Raw genomic sequence first — 20,574 nt, forward strand, 5'->3', positions numbered from 1 at the left:
ACTGATATCCTGAAAAATTATTTTAACCCAATTTAAAAATAATCATAGAAATCACTAGAACTGTAAATGGAAACATTGTTTAAGATACTTTTAGTTCATGAGGAATTAGTAATATGATGCTTACAGGAATTGGAAAAGGGCCATGAATAATGCATCGCTTTTTCCATATTCTGAAACTTTCTTTTGTTTTGCTCCTCTGGTTCTTACTTTCCTCCATCTTTAGCTTTATTTTAAATAGACCCCTGGCCTATTTAGAAGAAAAGAGCCATTAGGAAGAAATTAATAAATACATTAAAATATATTACTTACGTTATGTTTATGACAGAAATTAAGCGCTTGTAGTGTTTGCCATAATACACTTTTGATCACTCCATCAGTAATGCTGAGGAAAAACATGAAAAAATAAATGAGAACTCTTAGGATGGAGTTTCAGAAGCAAGGGCTGGGGGCAGAGGTGGAATGGGCAGGGCTCATGGCCAGAGAACACGGTGCAGAGGGGTCCTGGAAACGTTTTTTAAAAAATACTTGAATGAAAATTGCTTTACTCTCTTTTCATTATAGTTATGTAATTTTCTTTTGTAGTTTGAAATTTTTACATATGTAAAATGATACATGCTTATCATGAAAATTAAAGCAATATAGAAAAGTAAAGGAGTAAAAAGTGTTGACTCAAATCTTGCTACCCCAAGTAATTGCTGTGACTTCTGGTGGCTGTTTCTTCAGGCATCTCCATTTCTCTCTGCATTTAATTTTTAACTTTAATCTTAAATAAATACATTCATATGGTTCAAAGTTTAAAAAGTATAAAAGTATATCGATGAAGTCTTCTTTCTGACACCTGCCTAGCCCCCCATTTATCCTCTGCAACCCAACCGTCCACCCCCCCGTCTTTTTCGGAAACATTTAATGCATAGAGGCACAAATACTAACATATTTTAGTGGCTTAGAGGATCTCATTATATGGATGTATCATAATTTACTTAGTCCCCATGGATAAGCAGTTAAATTCAGCCAATTTTTATTTCTAAAAACACTTCAATAAGCATCCATAATCATCCATCTTATTGCAGTTATCTTCTTAAGTTAAGTTCTAGAAGTGGGATTTCTAGGGCCAATAGTAGGCACACGTTAAATTTTGATCTTGCAGGGATGAACTTCACGTAGACCTAAGACCTGGTTTTGCAGGAAAAAAAGGTATATTTGGAAGATGGACCTTCAATTCATCTGGTTCATGTTGGTGGTAAACACTCAAGCATGTGCTGGAGTCATTTTGTAATAATTCTTTGCACCTGGTTAGCAGGCAGGTTTACAGCCAAAGAGGAGGCCGGGGACAATAAAGGTCGTACAGCAATGGGAGGCTGTGAGCTTTTTGTTCCTGGCAAAATCATCACTCTGCATAGGAAATACTGGAAAGTATCAATACTGGACAGATGCATTTTCTGCTGGGGAACAGGGGGTCTGGGAAACTTGTATTCTGTCTGGGAGTATTCTACTTTATGTAACCATCTCTACAAATTATAGCAATTACATTCCCTTTAACTTTTCCATTGGCGTCCTTCCATCACTCACATCACTGTCCCATGATGATGCGTTCGCATTTACACACTGCCAAACCACCCTCTTTGAGAAAGGTTATACCCATTTATACTCCCACCAAACATCTGTGCATAAAAGTCCCTATCTTTTCATTGTCTTGCCAGCATTTGGTTTTGCCAATGTTATGTTTGCCAATCTGTGGTTAAAATAATAAGATATCTCATTTTGGTTATTTGCATTTAATTAACTTTTAGTGATTATCAGTTTTCACATGATTATTGAATACTATATTTCTTCTTTTGTGTATTTCCATTTCAAGGCCTTTAATGATTCTTTTGATTGTCTGTTTCCTCTTTTCTTATCGATTTATACAGACTCAGTGTATATCAGAGTCTGTTACATATGCTGCAAATATTTTTCTCAGTGTGCTGTTTGTCTTTCAACCCTGTTGATGGAGATGAGGTGGTTGTTTCATATTTAAAAAAATCTGATATACAAGGGTTTCTTTTACTAAATGTCTACTGTAAGCATTTTTAAATTTAAAAATATACAATTATGTAATACTTCAAACATATCCATCACTCAGATTTAATATTTTGTCATATTTGAATATTTAATCATATATTTAGGTCACTTTTTGAAAACTGACTTATGCAGATGTGGCTGGTTTAACAGGACAGTGGGATGACTTAGTGTGACTCAGTTATGGCACTAGCTACAAGATATGACCGACCACATGACACTGAAGTATATGCAGAGAAACAGCAACCAATGCAGGGAGGTATTTTTCTCAGAGCAGTTTCCTGAACTCGGATCACAACTATGGTGGCGTGCCCCCGATACCAGTGGTCCAGTCGCAACACTTTGACTCCAGCTCTAATTCTTAATATTGTGAAACCACCTAATTCTCAGTATTAAATCCCTTTCCACTTGAAATGTCTATTTCTATTTCTTGCACTGAATTCTGATATAACTTTATCTTCTTCCCTTTATTGAGAGCCAAACTCGAGACAACATTGTTTAAATTTTTTTGAGTCAGAAAAAATAGTATAGACATTTTGAGCACTATGAGACAGACTGCGAGGGTTCAAATACCAGCTGTTTAAGATGTCTGTGCCTTCAGTTCTCCTTATGCGTAAAAATGGAATAATATCCCATACATTTATTGAGAAATCTATCCCATAAACACCCACCTGGGTTAGGAGATGAGGGTTTGAGATCACATGAGGCCAGTAGCTAGGGCTGAGACCACTATACAAAGACAGAAGAGGCCCCGAGGTAAGAAGGAACTGGGCGCATGGAGAAGACCATCAGGAGGCCAGCGTGGCTGACGCGGGAGTGAAGCCACTGGGAAGCTGGCAGGGGCCAAACCATGAAGGGCCTTTTAGATCCTGGTAAAGAATTTGCATTTTACTCTAAATTCAAAGCCATTGAAAAGGATCAAGCAAAGAAACGACATAATACGGAGAATGGATTTCTGCAGCAAAGTAGATACAGGGAGATTATTAGGAGGCTAATTTAATGATCCAGGTGAGATTTGGTGACTTAGATTTAGGTGCTGGTGGTGGGGGGTGAAGGTAGCTACGAGACCACAGGTGCAGGAGAATAAGTGCAGCAGCTGGGAAACGAGGCAGGACTAGGGTTCAGAAATGGGTAGAACCCTGATTATTAGTGTGAATACTATGCAATCAGGCATGAAGCAACTTCATAGGAAAGTTTTGAGCTGTTACTGTGAAAGAGGGATATATATAAAGGCGTCTCACAGCAAGAGTCATGGCTCTGTTCAGTTAGCTCAGATTCCAAGAAGGCAGGTTCTATCACAGGCAAAACAACTTCAATACAAAATAACAACTACAAACAAATACCACTGATCTTATAAAGAGAAGACAGTTATCAAAGAGAATACAGATTCACGCAGGGCTCAGTCCAGAAAGCTAGAGCATTATGAAAGTATTCAGCCCCAGGCAGCATTTTTCAAAGCCTTTTGGAGTGAAATAAAACCTTCAGTAGAAATCAATTGATACTCAATGTTCAGATATTATACTTTGGGTGAGTGTAAAAACAAATATTAAAAGTAATAAATGAAGCCCTTAAAGCAAAAATGTGACATCCCATCTCAAGACAGAATGGACAGAATAAGAGTAACACGATCAGGGAATAGAGACGGGACTGCTCAGGGACTGCTCTTAGCCACTCTGACTTCTAACATTCTCTAACTCCTCATTGTGCTTTTCTTCAGAGACTTACAACTCTTATGAGCTTTGTTTTAGTTTGTTATAAAACTTAATATGAGAAACTTGAGAACTGAGTCCTTCTCGGTAAACCCTTGTTATCCTAGATTAAAATCCAACCTTGTTACCATGGCCTACCTGGCTTTTAATGATTTCACTCTATTAAGCCCCCCAACCTTATCTCTTAGCTCATCCCCACAGACACCCCACACCAGCCCATTAGTTTCTGCTATTCCCTGAACACACCAGACTTGCTGACACCTCCAAGTCCTTGTGATTACTGTTTCTTCTATTCCCCTTTCATAACAGGTAATTTTATGTGTCAATTTGACTGGGTTAAGTGATGCCCAGATAGCTGATAACCTTTCTGGGTGTGTCTGTAAGGGTGTTTCTGGAGAGACTTAGTATTTAAAGCAGTAGACTGAATAAGGGAGATCTGCCCACATTGGTGAGGGCAGGCATTGTCCAATCTGTTGAGGGCTGGATAGAACAAAAAGGCAGAGGAAGGCTGAATCCTCTCTTGCCCTCCTTGAGGTGGGACATCCATCCCTCCCTTGGACATTGGAGCTCCTGCTTTTCAAACCTTCAGATTTTGGGACTTTCACCAGCAGTGCCTGGCCCCTATCCCCTAGTTTTTGGGCCTACAGACTTCCTTCAGACTTGGACTGAATTAGACCATGGGCTTTCCTGATTCTCCAGCTTGCAGATGGCAGATTGTGGGACTTCTCTGCCTCCAAAATCACACGAACCAATTCCCACAATCAATCTCCTCTGATAAACATCTCTGTATATCCTATTGATTCCATTTCTCTGGAGAATCCTAACTAATATACCTCCTTAGGCATTCTCTAACTCCTCATTGTGCTTTTCTTCAAAGACTTATAACTCTTTTTATTAGGTCATATGAGAACCCTTTCGGCCATGCCCCATCATGCACTGGCTACCCTTCTCTTCCGCTTTCTCCTTCCCGCCGGCGCCACAATACCTTCCTGCCAGCGTGAATCGCACGCCAATCAGCACAGGCTACCTGCTCCTGACCCCTTAGCAATGCAATCCATCCAATCCCCGAATGCCCCGTGTCCTCAGCAAACCTATCAGCTCTCTTCTAACCCTATAAAAGCAGATGTGCCTGCTGAATAAAAAAACCTTCTCTGGCGAGCTGCCTTGCGTTTGTGTCTCATCCTTTAACTGGTGCTGAATTTTATTCCTTTCATTGGTGCCAAAACCCAGGACGGGATTGTCCACTGTGGACCCCATCTCCATCTCAACCAAGGTGGCTTGCCCTCGTCCACCTTTTCGGGCACTGGCTCTTCGCACTCACCACCGCTTCCACCCTTAGGTAAGTCTCCCTTATAAGGCTGCCACCCTCCTCTGGGCTACAGCGGAGCAGTTATCAACCAACTAGACCCTGATGGGCCTTTACGGTCATGACGGACCCTCCAGCTATCCACTCCCTTCTCTCCAGGACCCTTTGAGTGTGAGGGTTCAGGGTGGAGGCTCCTTTCTGCTTCTCTCTCTCTCTCTCTCTCTCTCTGGACGTTAAAATGAGTTCCAAAAATCCTAGTACTAGGTTCCTCGTGGCCTCCGGCACTGTGCCTCCTGGGAGCTTGAAGTGTGGATGATGACCCTCACTCTCCTCCTAATCCAGTTCCTATAGAACCTCTGTGGCTCACAGACTCCTCGGGGGACGCCTCCTGGATTTTGCTGACCACTTCTGGCCCGGGGATTCATTTCCTCATTTTCTCTTTTTCTCTGATTTCCTTATCTCTGTCCACTTCACAATGGGAGCCTCCTCATCCCTTCCGGAAGCCTTGCCCTCAAATGCTTACTCAGAAACCTTACTGTACTCTCCCTTATACCAGATATTAAGCCAAAGCTATTGATCAGATTTTGCACTCAAGATTGGCCCCAGTACCCCCTGGACAACCAAAACCATTGGCCTTTTGAGGGATCCCTAGAACCAGACCTCCTTCACAACCTTTTTAACTACTGCCAGCGCGTCAAAAAGTGGAAAGAGATCCCCTATATTGAGACCTTTTGCCTCCTCAGACAAAATCCCCATCTTTGTTCTTCATGCCCCCCGTTTCCCCTCCTCCCACAAAACCCCTCCACAGACTAGATCACAGGGGCTCCCTCCGGTCCCTCCCACTATTGCACCTCTTCAAGAGGTGGCTGGCCCAGAAGGGGTAATCAGAGTTCATGTACCTTTTTCCATCTCTGATCTCACACAATTAGAGAAGAAACTGGGCTCCTTTACCACTGACCCCACCACCTATGTTAGGGAGTTTCAGTGGATCCTGCAGGTTTACAGTCTCACACACCATGACATATACATGTTGATAGCTAACACTCTCCTTCCTGAGGAGCAAAGGCATGTATGGGAATTGGCCCGAGCCCATGCAGACGAAACACACAGGACTAATCCTAACCATCCTACAGGTCCGAATGCGGATCCAGAACAGGATCCCCAATGGGATTATAACACCCCTATTGGCATAAATTCCCGTGATGTTTTTGCTTCCTGCCTTGTAGCCGGCCTCAAACGGGCTGCTCGAAAAGTTGTAAATTTCCAAAAGGTGCAGGAAGTAATACAGAAAAAGGAAGAAACCCCTTCCGAATTTTTAGACAGGTTAACCAAGGCCTTTCAACAATATACCAATCTAGACCCAGAAACCCCAGATGGTTGTCATGTTTTAATGACCTATTTCCTAGCCCAGAGCTACCCTGACATTAGGGCTAAATTAAAGAAGCTAGAGCAGGGGCCCGCTACTCCTCAGACTGAAATTCTTACGGTGGCTTTTAAGGTTTTTCATAACAGAGAGGAGGAAAAGGAATGCCGCAAGCAGAGAGCTGATCAGGCAAATTTTCAGATGCTTGCACAAATAATCCAAGGACAGCCGCAACCCAGGCACCCACAAACCCATAAGCCGCCCCCTGGAACCTGCTTTAAATGCAGAAAAGAGGGACATTGGGCAAAAGCCTGCCCCTCTCCTCGGCCTCCAACCACTCCCTGTCCCAAATGCCACAAAAGGGGCCATTGGGGATCTGATTGCCCTGCCACCTGAAGGGGAGAGGGGCCAATTACCCCACAATCTAAGCCCGACCTGTTGGGACTAGCAGGAGAAGATTGATGGGGCCTTGGGTCTCTGTTCCCAACCATGACCATCACGACACAGGAACCCAGGGTGTGGCTTGTGGTGGATGGGCGCCCCATTTCCTTCCTCTTAGACACTAGAGCCACTTTTTCGGTCTTGAGGGAGTTCTGGGGCCCAACTACACCTTCCACCTCTCCTATTGTTGGGGTAGGAGGTAAACAGATTTTCCCTCATAAAAGCCCCCTATTAACACACACCATGCAAGATGTTTCCACACCCTTCTCACACTCCTTCTCTCCCTTCTCAGGGTTACGATCAGCATCACTCCCGTGCCTCGCCTACCACACAGTTTTTTATAGCACTCCTGGCCGACGACTCGGACTCATGGCCTCACAGCCTCCTTTTCCAACATTAACTGAGCCTGTCAACACAGTTGTCTGGGACACGTCAAGCCCCTCCACTGCAAAGTGTTCTTCAATACACATTAGGCTTAAGGACCCCACTAAGTTTATATGCCAGGCCCAGTATCTCCTGACCACCACAGCCTTTCTTGGCCTTTGCCCCATCATTCAGGATGTACAAAAAAAGGGCCATCTCCGGCCCACTCACTCTCCTTTCAACACCCCTATACTAGCTGTAAAAAAACCTAATGGGACCTATCACTTGGTGCAGGATTTGCGCCTCATTAACTCCTCAGTCATCCCTATCCATTCCTTAGTGCCCAATGTCTATACCCTCCTTTCTAACATACCAGCCACCACAACCCATTTTTCGGTTTTGGATTTAAAGGATGCTTTCTTTATACCTCTAGCGCCAAGCTCTCAAGATATTTTTGCTTTCACTTGGACTGATCCTCTCACCCGACACTCCCAACAATTTACCTGGACTGTTCTCCCACAGGGATTTCGGGACAGTCCTCACATCTTTGGCCAGGTTTTAGCCCAGGATCTCACTGATTTTTATGCCAACCACCCCGATTCCATGCTTCTTCAGTATGTAAATGACCTCTTGCGCAGCGTCTCATGGGAGCAATCTCAAACAGATACCGCTCACCTATTAAGTCACTTAGCTAATAAAGGATATGGGGTCTCCCGACATAAAGCCCAAATTTCTCAGTCAATGGTAACCTACCTTGGCTTTCTCCTTTCCCCAGGGAAAAAGTCAATTATGCTTAACAGAAAACAACTTCTCATGGACCTTCCCATTCCCCAAACAAAGGCTGAAATATTGTCACTTTGGGGATTAGCTGGATACTTCAGAGCCTGGGTCCCAAATTATTCCCTCCTGGCCAGGCCTCTGTATAACCTAACTAAGGGTCCCCCTGATGAACCCCTACTCTCCTCCCCCCGCCATCCCTTTTTAAAATTGCGACAGACCCTTGTACAGGCGCCGGCACTTTATCTCCCTGATCTCTCTAAACCTTTCTTCCTGTACATCCATGAGAAGGGCAGACAGGCACTTGGGGTGTTGGGACAAAATTATGGACCCACCTTTGCTCCCGTAACATACCTTTCTAAGCAGTTAGATCCCGCTGTCCGTGGATGGGCACCCTGCATAAGGGCCCTAGCCGCCGACAGCTCTTACAAATGAGGCATACAAATTAACTTCCGGGGCACCATTAACTATCCTTTCCCCCACCACTTAAAGGATCTCCTGACATACAAGGGACTTCAATCCTTCCCTCCGTCCAGGGCTTTGTCCCTTCTCACCTCCTTCCTCGAAAACCCTGACATCACCTTTCTTCCGTGCCCCCCCTTAAATCCTGCCACTTGACTTCCCATACCTTGTCCTTCAGGTATAGGCACCCGTTCCCATGATTGCCTGGAGGCCCTAGAAAACTTCCTGCCCTGTCACTCCTCTATTTCAGAAGGACCTCTCTCTCATCCCGATTACATTTGGTTTATGGATGGTAGTTCTTTCAGACAGGACTCGCCCATTATGCAGGATATGCCGTAACCTCTCTCACTGAAATCATAGAAGCCAAACCCCTACCCCCAGGCACCACCAACCACCAGGCTGAGCTTATAGCAGTTACAAGAGCCTGTATTGTAGCCCAAGGTAAATCCCTCATGCTTTACACTGACTCCAAATATGTTTTCCACATCCTGTTGTCCCATGCTGCTGTGTGGAGGGAACGGGGCCTACTCACCACAAAAGGAAACTCAATCACTAATTCATCCCTTATCACCAAGCTTATAGAGGCCTCTCGTCTGCCCGGCCGGCTAGGGGTAGTTCACTGCAAGTCTCATCAGAAAGACAACTTCCCTATCACACAGGGCAATTCCAGGGCCAACGTGGCTGCACGAACAGCGGCCATGAATCCCGAACATAAACCTGCTCGCCTTTTAGCCTTCCTCACTGACATACGCCCCGCAGACAATACGGCCCTGTTCCAGCTTCTACATGCTCTCTTCCACACTAGCCCCAAACTTAAACAAGCTTTTTACAAACTTTCTTTACACTCACCCCTTTAGATAAAGCCCTCCTACAGGAAATTTCCCTTACTTGTGAAGTCTGCCAGCGCTCTAACCCCAACACTCCTTTAAAACCTCAACCTTTCCCCTCCCACCAGGCCAGAGGTCACACACCTGCAGCTGATTGGCAGGTGTATGTCACTGACGTGCCGCCTGTACGACGCACCAGATATCTCCTAGTGTTCGTAGATACCTTCTCTGGATGGGTAGAGGCCTTCCCCACATCTAATAAAAGGGCTATTACAGTGGCATCCATCCTTCTCTCTCAGATTATCCCTAGGTTTGGAATGCCCACTTCATTACAGTCAGACAATGGTCCTGAGTTTATTTCTCAGATTACCCAGAAAGTTTCCCAAGCTCTCTCTTTTCAGTGGCACTTACACTGTCCCTATGGTCCCCAGGCTTCTGGAAAGGTAGAGAGATCCAACAGAACTCTTAAAAATATTTTAACAACATTATCCTTAGAACTACACCTGGACTGGGCTCAGCTACTCCCATTGGCCTTACTCAGGATAAGGGCTCTTCCAAAAAAACCCTCTCTGTTGTCTCCTTTTGAAATAATGTATGGGCGTCCCCTCTTACCTCCAGGACTCACTCCTTCACAGGGTCCAATACCGCCAGACCTCAATTTACCTCTCCTTTTCTATCTCTGCTCTGAACTTTGGAAATTTCAAGATTGGCTTCTTCCTGACCCTGCTTCCTCTCAAAACTTCTTACCTCTCCACCCTGGACAACTAGTATATTACAACTCCCCGGAAGAAAAAGGACCTCTCACGCCCAAGTGGGAGGGCCCCTACCCAGTTATTCTTTGCACCCCTACAGCCACCAAACTCTCTTTACCTGGTAACCGTTTTACTCCCTGGATTCACATTTCTAGATTAAAACCAGACACCCGGAACCTCGTCCCCACTGGCGTCCAGGATATCTCAGAAGACTCCCCTCCATCTACTCCTTCTCCCTCTTATTCTTGTACTCCGGACCCATCTAATCCCCTGAAATTGCGATTTTCCCGCATTCCTGCTCTTCCTCCCCTCGATCACAAGGATGTTCCCTCGTAGTATTCTTAACACTTTTAACATCCTCCTCCTCTTTCTCTTTATACTTCCTCAAAGTTCCTCTTCTTCTCTGTCTTACGTATGGAGATTTAAGGTGGGAGAATCATACACACACACAACAAACACCAAAGTCACCCATTTGGCCGCTACTGCGGACTGCTCCATCAAAGGTTGCTCCAAGGCAGTCACTATCACTCCTTCCAATTCCAAGTTAGTTAAACAAGCCAATCGCCCTTACCTTTGCTTCCTCTTTGATCAAACCTGCGATTACTGCCGCTGGTGGCCTGACACCTATGGCGGCTGTCCGTATGGGTCATGTAAGATCCACTGGGGGTTAGGGTATATGGGACAGCCTACTGGTAGGAGACTTTTTCAGTGTGACGGCAAATGACAGTGTTATTTAACCATCCAGGACCCATGGGAGAGCCGATGGGCTACCAGGGTCCTTGCTTCTGTTTACTGTAATGGCTATGCTTCACACCCCTGCGGAACTTTTGAAATATCCCGTGAGTATGTTCCTCTTCAGACATAAAACATCATGAACAGAACATCATATCCTCTTTAGAAGATGCCCCTTCCCTTCATGTCCCGGGCTCCCCTATATGTACTTGGTTACAGATCATCTCCGATACCCTGTGCTTTTTAAACCAGACTGTTCCATCCATTTCCCCCAGAAATTGTTTTTTGTGCGCCTCCTTGGCTCGCCCCCTGCTTGCCGCTGTCCCAGTCAACAACACCGACTCACTCCTTTGTCCAAACCCTTCCCAGGCCCCACTGCCCTCTTCACCCCTACCCAATGTTCCTTTGTGGGAGCCTGAGGATGGCAACCACACCCTCCTCCCTAGAACATGCCTTTGTGGCCCCACTATTTCCAAATCTTTCAACGACCCCTTTTGCCAATACAGTCTTAACCTCACAAATACCACTCATGCATCGCCTGGAACCTTTTTTTTGGTGCAATGGAACCCTTATCACCACTTTCCTCCCCAACATAACTTCTCCTTGCCTTCTCGTAGCTGTTGTTCCCCAGCTCACCCTATACACCAGCTCAGAAATGTTTCATCTTCTTAATCCCCCAGACCGACAGAAAAGAGCGGCTTTCCTCCCTATCTTGGTTGGTGTGTCTTTAACCATTTCCATCGCCAGTGCCGGCCTCTCGGGAGGAGCCCTGGGCCACTCTCTGTGGGCTGTCGAAGATATTAAATCCAGGTTAGAAAGGGCCCTCGCATCCATGGCAGAATCTCTAACCTCCCTACAAAAACAAATAACTTCTTTGGCCCAAGTAACCCTCCAGAACAGGAGAGCCCTTGATCTGCTCACAGCGGAAAAAGGTGGCACCTGCCTCTTCCTAAGAGAAGAATGTTGTTATTATATTAACGAATCGGGTGTGGTAGAAAATAACATCATTAAACTCACTGAACTAGCTACCAGCCTGCGTGCCCCACCCGACTCCAGCCCATTCTCCTCTCTAATGTCCAACCCTCTCCTAACCTGGGTTTGGCCCATCCTTGGCCCCCTCTCTGTAATCCTTCTGGTATGCCTTTTTTTTACCTTGTATACTCGAGTTTTTACAAACTCAAGTGGGCAAAATTTCTAACCAGACTTTTAACCAGCTTTTACTTAGAAACTACCAGCTCCTAGCTACTGATGAACCCTCCGCCTCTTCTCGGAAATGCCTCACCACATGCTGATGAAACATACAGGACGCGATGGATCGCCTTCCTAGATGCCCTTTCCTCCGACGCCTGGCTACTACACCCGGGTTTTACACATCAGGAGTGGACTCAACAGATTATCGACTTATGGCTGCAGGGAACTTTCATCCATTTCACCCCCCCCCAGGAGGTTCTTTTATATTCCACCATATTATGGGGTCTCCTGACCATATTCCCCCCTTGCACTCCAACCCCTTCCCAAACGACGCTCCCTACCAGCAGGAAGTAGCCAGAAAGAGAAACGTCGCCCTTTTCCTAACAAAACAAAAAGGGAGGAATATTAGGTTGTATGAGAACCCTTTTGGCCGCACCCCATCATGGCGCTGGCTACCCTTCTCTTCCGCTTTCTCCTTCCCGCCGGTGCCACAATACCTTCCTGCTGGCGCGAATCGCACGCCAATCAGCACAGGCTCCCTGCTCCTGGCCCCTTAGCAACGCAATCCATCCAATCCCCGAACGCCTCATGTCCTCAGCAAACCTATCAGCTCTCTTCTAACCCTATAAAAGCAGATGTGCCCGCTGAATAAAAAAACCTTCCGGCGAGCTGCCTTGCGTTTGTGTCTCATCCTTTAACTGGTGCTGAATTTTATTCCTTTCACTTTTATTGTTAGACTACACCAGAATGTAATTTCCACAAGGGCGAGGACTTTATCTTGTCCATTATTGTAGCCCCAGCATGTAGAACAGTAGAGGGTATCTAACAGGTGCTCAACTAAGCTTATTTCTCTGGTACTCTCAGAAATTTTATACACTAACACCCCATAATAAGTTCCTTTCTGCTTAAACTAGCTGGAGAAATTCTGTGGTTGAATCCTGACCAATACAGAATAAAGTACCAGAAGTGGATGTGGGGAACAAATTCAAGGCCTTGGGAATCTGGGATTGGCTATCTAATTTAATTGGGTCTAAAGGCAGGAGGATCTACCTACCATTGGCTGGGATACTGGTGGATGGGCACTCAGTGATAAAACAATTATTTAAATTATCACCTATGGTCATCTGGAATAAAATGCCTATCCAAGGCAAAGCTTTGGTGAACTAAATGGGATGGAACAATATGGGGAACATAAGTAATAAAAGAATATGGGGTGGACTAGCTGCTCCTAACGTAACTGGAGAAATTGAAGAAAAAAAGAACAGGTTCAGAGTTTTAATATCTTTGTTCAAGGCACAGTTAGGAAATCAGGGATTTCAATGGTTACCTAAAGAACCCCTTGCTTCTTGCACCAGTAGGACTCATTTCTCTTGTATAACAACGAGTAAAAAGTAGGGTAGGTTAGAGACCCCTGGGGCTGCTAAATACGTATTTAACACAGGATGTGCCTGAACATGCCTCTCTCTTTCTAGTGTCTGTGCATTTATTTCTCCAAGGTTGTTCATCTAGCAAACTCTATCCCTTTTTCAAAGTCTCAGCCCAAATGCCACCTTCTCTGCAGAATCTTCCCGATTCCCCAGGGCCAATAGATGTTGGAGGTACTTCTCTTGTGTACTCTTTGCATCAACATTAACCCAATCAACATGACCATTTGAAACTGTTACTTTGAGTATCTGTTGCTTCATTAGACTTTAAGCTTCTTTTGTTGTTGGCTGGCCAGTACAGGGACCAAACCTTGGACCTTGCTTGGTGTTATCAGCACAATGCTCTCACCAACTGAACTAACTGGCAGATTTTAAGCTTCGGATTTTAATCTTCTTGAGGGCAGGATTGTGCCATTATATCTTTGTATCCTCTGCACCATTGTAAATGCTCAGTTAAATATTTTTAAGTGGTGACTGAAAGAATGCTAGGTCCTGATGGAGCTATTAAGATGAATTAGATATGAATTATGCACTTAAAAAACTTATCATCTGGTGAGAGAGAGTATGCATATAAAAACATATAAGGTAGTAAATACCAAGTACCGTAACAGGAAAAAGATAAAATCCTAAGGGGATTCAAAGGAAGGAAGCGATTCCACCCAGATGAAGGAAACTGAGAGATGTTAAGAATACTCGGGATTTCACATTTTAAAGATTAAGACAAATAGGGAAAGTGGAAAAGGTTAGAACATTCTAAGTTAAAGAAGGAGCACGAGCTAAGTCCTACAGGCAGGAAAGGCTTAGGGTGTATATAGGGAAGAGAAGGATGTTCAGGTCAATTAAACTGGTGTATGTATTGTATGTTTTATTTTCAGGGCCTTGAACAATACATGAAGTAAGCATAAATTTCTAACTTTATTAAAATGTATGTTAATTTACAAATTAATTTATATGAAGGCTGAACATATCTGTCTTCTAAGTCAATGTACAAAATCCTATTTAGCTCACAATAAAGTTGAACTATGAATTAACACATCATTTTAACAGCTTTTTATATTAATTTTTATTTTAAAAGTAATATATGTGCACTCAGGATATTGGGAAAATTCAAAATAAATTTTAATTACACTTAACATCCTACTATGTTACCTCATTTTTTCACGTGCCATCTAGTGAACATTTCCTCAGGACATTAACTACTCTTCTACGGCATGCTTTCTAATGGGCTGCAGGCATATTGTACCATTGTAGGGATATATCAAAACACACATAACCAATTATTCACTATTAGAAAATTAGATCATCCCATTTTTTTTTGCTATAAATAATGAGGTGTTGAACATTTATATGTATAGATTTTCCCCCATCTGATTGTTTTCTTATGACAGATTTCACTAAATGGAATTTTTTGGCCAAAGGATGAACACAGTCTAAAAATTTTTCATTCATATTTTCAAAACTGCTCTCCTTAATTTCACTCTGTCGAGCTATAAGTAAGGACCGATTCCCTGTTTGACAATACACTGATTCTTGAAAACTCTTCACCAAATAGGTGAAACGTGGGACCTAATTTAAAATTTTTTAATTTCTGTGATTAATAGGGAGGATAACCATGTTTTTATAATCGTATGGGTCCCTGTTCCCCTCTTTTGCAATGCTTTGCTTTTTCATGTCCACTGCAATGTGAGCTCTACAAGGTGAGGCTACTGTCTTTGTCCGTTTTGTTCACTCTGTGTTCTTGTCACTGCTGTGTTCTTAGCACCGAGCCGGGTGCATGGCAGGCACTCACTAAATGTTTTTTGAGCGAATATATTTTCTTTAATCTTTTTAAACACTTTATTTGCAAAATCTGCATATGTAGATATAAAATTTATTCATTTTGGCAAATAATTGCCATTTCTTTTCTAGTTTTGTTCACGGTTCTTCTTTGTCAAATGGTATCTCTAAAACTACCGTGATATAATAATTGGCAGTTCAAGGTCCCTTTTTCCTTGTTTTTAAAAATTTCTTGTTTTAGTAATTTTTCAAGTTTCAAAAAAAACTCTATTGGTATTCTGATTACATTTTTGTGCAATAAATAAATAAACTAGGAAGGCAATATCTTTACAATATTGAATATTTCCATTATTGAATTAAATTTTGTACGTGGAATTTGTAGTGCTCTAGAGGTCCCTATATGAATTTCATCAGTTTAAATAAATCTTTAGGTGATTTTCTTAGATTTTATAGAATAATAATATCATGCAAATAATGACAATCTTATCTCATTTCCAAAAGCTATATATTTTCTGTTTTTGTTATTACATTACATTGGTTAGTGCTCTCAGAACAATGTGACATTATAGTGGTGACAACTGACATCCTTGTCTTATTTCTCACTTTAATGGAAGCTCCTTTAGTGTTTTATATTGAGTATAAAATTGGCTGTTGATCTGAAGTGGGTTGTACGTGTTTGTTAAGAAAGTATTCTTTGACTCCTAGTTGCTAAGGTTTTTTTTCTTTTTTAATAATCAGGAAAGGATGTTGAATTTATCAACATATCAAGTTTTATCGATCATATGTATTTTTGATCCTTTCACTTATTAGTGAATTATATGAATAGATTTCCTAATATTTAACCATGGTTCACTCCTTGAATTCAGATAATAATAATTTAGCCTCAAATAATAATTTAGCCTCAAAATGCATTGTGATTTATATCTACAGTAGATTTGTCTTCCTAATTATATTTCCTCTAGGTTAATATGCATTAACCCTTTGAGCACATCCTAAGAGACTGGAGAGGGGTAGCCAGATGTACTTGGGTAGAAAGAGAAACTGGCTGGGATTTGCAATTTGCCATAGTTAATTCCTCATATAATGAAACTGAGAACTGGCCATACAATCCGTCAGTTTCTAGATTACTTACCCATTTGGGTTTCTTTCCAGTTCATTTAAAAGTGTATGATCACAGTATTCAAAAACTAAATGCATTTTCCTTTTCCTCTTGAACACCTCAATGAGGTTCACAAGGTTTGGGTGTTTTAATTGCTGCAAAGGAATTGAAACACAAAGTTTAGTGATCTGTTTCTAGTAATAGTTTCTCCCCAGACCCTTTACAACTTTAAGAACAGAAGGCCTTGCTTTTCATTCTGTGTGTATCTCTTGTGGAGAATTTTATTACAGTTACAAGAGAAACTGCTCTTAGCAAGAATCATAGAAACTTAAAGGTGGAAAAAATTTAAGAATTCATCTAATGCACCTATAATAGATGGTAACTAAACTGCTTGAATAAAGTATACAACTTAGAATACAAGCGCTAAAACAAATGTACTTTATGTATTTTATGGAAAATCTAAATATCCAAGTCATAAAATAACCTGAATAAAAAATTGAGGAAGTGGAATTATTGAGCAAAAGACTACAAAACTCATCAATACCCATTTAGCTAACACACTGCCATGGATTTAATGTAAATGTCTGCTGGATTTAAACTCAGTCTGGATTCTAATAATGGTTCTCAGAAATACTATATCCCAACTCTCAAATCTGGTTAAACTGCCTATTCTAGGAGTCCCCATAGTTAATCTGTGTTTTAAATTTATTTATTACATTTTCAGCTCTTTTTGATTCTGTTGTTGCTAGATGTTTTATGTGTTAAATTTTATTCCCAAACTGAAGCATTTCACAAGGCAGCCTCTGTTTACTATTTGTAAACCAAAGGAAAAATGCTGATGAAGTAAGATAATCCATCACTAGAGTGACTATATAATTTATCATCTGAACCAGTGTTACAGTATAAGCCAGGACTATCCCAGGCAAACCAGCACATATGGTCACCCTGCCTATAGTGAGGGTGACCATGTAATTTAGCATATACACTAGCACACTTTTGAAAGGAGACACGGATCAGACAGGACACTGGGACAAAAGCTATAAACCAGGACTCTTGGGCAAACCAGGATATATGATCACTCCTAGTTATAACTCATCTTCCTTGTTGTTTCCCCAATATAGTAGGCAAATCAACTTTCCAAACCCTGTATCATTTATTCATAAAGATAAGTAAAGAGAGAACACAGAGTTTTGTATATAGTAGAAGCTCAATAAGTACTTTGCAGGCCCAGTAGAGAGTCTTAGGTACAGGAACTTATACTGCATGTCTCCACCTCAGTATCTGTAAGTCTGGCTTGACCAAAAAAAAAAAAAAAAAAAAAAAAAATCACCCTACAACTGTGCTCCTGCTGCTCAACAGTCTGGGAAATGAGAATTCATTATACATTAAAAAATATGCCCAGACACCAAACCAATTTGCTTTCTATGTGCTCCACTGCCTAAAAGAATGGCAGAGTGACAGAGACAGGTCACACAGGTAAGCCAGATGCTTGTACTGCAGCAAAACCACAGTATGGAAGTGAGGCAGCATCCCCACCAGTGGAGGAAGTGATTCACAAATGCTGTAGCTCGATGCAAAGGCTACGTTTACCCTGACTAAATCTCCTGTTTTGGGGTAGGTCAGCAATTTATATCTCCTAGATGAAATTAAATTAGCCCAAAAAACAGCAATTTGCCTAAACTAAAACAGGTAGTTAAGGCAGGAAGGCAAATCAAATATTAGTACTAAAGTATGTGAGGAAATAAGGTGGATTTACTATGGAAGGACTGGGTCCAGAGCATGCATGGGTGCAACATAGCCAAAGCATCAAAGAGGTACTTTCTCAGAGCTATCACCAGAGACCAAGTGGAGTTGAAATCTGCCTACTTTTTACCTTAAAGCTCATTCTCAAACTGGGGCACTTGTAACCCAGAAGGTACTGCCTGGGCATTAACTTTATTTGAAGTCTTGAGAGGCAGAGGCTGAGGGATAAAAGCATTTTTATTGGAAAACAACACTGCCTGGTTCAGACCCGCTTTGTAGCAATGACTCCAGAGCTGGCTGGCTGACCAGCACCCTCTGCTGGCAAAGAGGTAACAGTGAACCGTTTTTTATCATGATGTTTTCTTGAAAACTCTGTGTATATCAAATTATATTTTAAACAAAACACTAGAATGAATTAGTTGAGAAAACCTGCAGCACATAATATTTGAAAAGGAGAGATAATATGATAATTATTATCCCGCTTTAGAAAATGAAATTCTGGTTTTTTTCTAAAAACCGATGACTGACACATCAAAAGTGAAAGTTGGCTGTGTGTTCCTGAGGAAATCACAGGGTCTTGTTACTTAATGTGTGCCCCACGAACCAGCAGCTTTGGTGCTATCTGGAAGCTTGTTAGAGATGCAGAATCTCAAGCCCACCACAGACTTCTCAACTCAGAATCTGCATTTTAACAAGATCCCCAGAGGATCCCTATGCACGTTAATTTTGAGAAGTACTGCCCTAGGCCTCAGTTTCTTCTGCAAGAAAATAAGGATGCTACATGAGAAGCATCTCTAAGATCCCTTATAGTTCTGAAAGTGTATCTTTAGGATAAGAAAAAATTTACAGTGAGAACTTAAGAATCTCAAGTGTCAAATCCTATCAGAGTAAAAATAATGATAACAAAAACCTTTATGAAAAAAATGTATACATCGCTGGGGCAACTCAATATGTCTGAGCACCAGTGCAGTGCAGGCAGGGACCAATCAATGTTGACACTTACCATGGCACTGGTACAGTCCTATGGGACCCTGTGTGCCAAAAGGTGCTCTTCTAGTTGCTGGTTGGTAGGGGGAAAATTGGGGAGGGCTGTCCAGGGAGGGAGAGGGCATGTAAACACTGGGCGTGTGGATATTTACCAACCAGAATGGAAGTGCTTCAATATGACAATCTACAGCTGTAAGCTGTATTCACACATACCAGATAAACATCAGAGCAGCCAAAGTCCAAAGTGATGATCAGCTTATTTCCCAAAGCTGCTGATACAAAGGAATCTAAGTCCAATGGGGGGAAATTACATTTTCTTTTTTTGTAACTTTAGCATGCATATTTCACCCAATACCATGATATTTTAGATATACATATATACAGTTAACGTACCTTCAACATACGTATTTCTCTTAGTGCTATTCTCTTGACAACAGGATCATCTTCAGATTCCACAAATTTTTTAATAGCTACTATTTGTCCAGAGGTTTTGTTTCTGCATTTGAATACAACTCCATAAGACCCTTCTCCAATCTTAGCTAATTTTTCATACTTTTCCATTATAGTTAAAATGACAAATTATTGTATTGACTGACTTGCAGTATAATGTTGCACCTGGAAAATAAGATTGACTCACCTTAATCAAGTTATAAAGGACAATTCTCACAGTTTACATAAAACCAATGTGCCCAGGATGCCAAAGGTTTATTTCCATTGATTAATTTTAAATACACTTTAAAATATCTGGATGTTATTTTGGTAGTTGACTTTTGCCCTGTGCAGTTCTTCCAGCTATTACAAAGATTTCATATATTATTTCTGATAATGGGTCTGTGTTTACCTCAGTTGAATTAAAAGATTTGTGGAAAGGAACCTTATCCAATCTATTGTTTTTATTATCCTCAGCTAAATGATTAAAATATGATGCTGTAAAATCCAGCTGAAGGAACATTTCATATTCTTGAGTAAGGTGTTTATCTTTTCCCTCCTAACCCACGTGAATACCACAATGACTAGGAGGAGCTGTGTAACAAGACTTGGTACAAAGTGCTTTACTTCCACCTGGTGGAGAGAAGAAAGAGAGAATGTAGACTGTGGAACAAAGCAGCTTTAAACAATAACAACATCCTTTTAGGGCATCATCACTTATTGCTATTTGCATTTATTTGTATAAAGGAATAATAGATCCTTAAATTCTGAGCCCTTAAAGAAAATAATGATAAAGCATAAAAAAGGAGGTAGAATTCTCTAATTCTTCACAAATGTTTTCATATCCATAGTGATTTCTATGGAAATACTGGGCTTAATTTTTGTCTTGCTTTGCCCATTCCTGAAGTTTTGGGTGACTCGATTACATATCAAATGATGAATAAGGCCAACATAATTAAGCAAATCAGTCTAGGAATTAAAAATATAAAAATTCTAATTAGTCTCAAAAATCCCACTTTACATTATTTACCAGGATGATATTATTAGATTATATTTGTTAATACAACCTATATTATATTATATTATATATGATTATATAACATGTTATTATATTATGGATAATAATAATATAGTT

At 41.6% G+C, this 20,574-nt stretch overlaps 1 protein-coding gene across 2 annotated transcripts in view; it reads right to left on the reverse strand.

Moving 5' to 3' along the window:
- Nucleotides 1-19,571, reverse strand: part of CDKL4 (cyclin dependent kinase like 4) — a 41,326-nt gene extending 21,755 nt beyond the window's left edge. For both annotated transcript variants that reach the window (XM_063078855.1, XM_063078854.1), the window contains exons 1-3: nucleotides 19,404-19,571; nucleotides 16,314-16,435; nucleotides 310-382 (exon numbers count right to left, since the gene is read on the reverse strand). In XM_063078855.1, coding sequence (XP_062934925.1) covers nucleotides 310-382; nucleotides 16,314-16,435; nucleotides 19,404-19,571 — 363 coding nt within the window. The remainder of the gene's footprint in view (nucleotides 1-309; nucleotides 383-16,313; nucleotides 16,436-19,403) is intronic.
- Nucleotides 19,572-20,574: the final 1,003 nt, after the last annotated feature.

This window comes from Cynocephalus volans, chromosome 14 (assembly GCF_027409185.1).
Source record: "Cynocephalus volans isolate mCynVol1 chromosome 14, mCynVol1.pri, whole genome shotgun sequence".
Classification (NCBI taxonomy): Eukaryota; Metazoa; Chordata; class Mammalia; order Dermoptera; family Cynocephalidae; genus Cynocephalus; species Cynocephalus volans.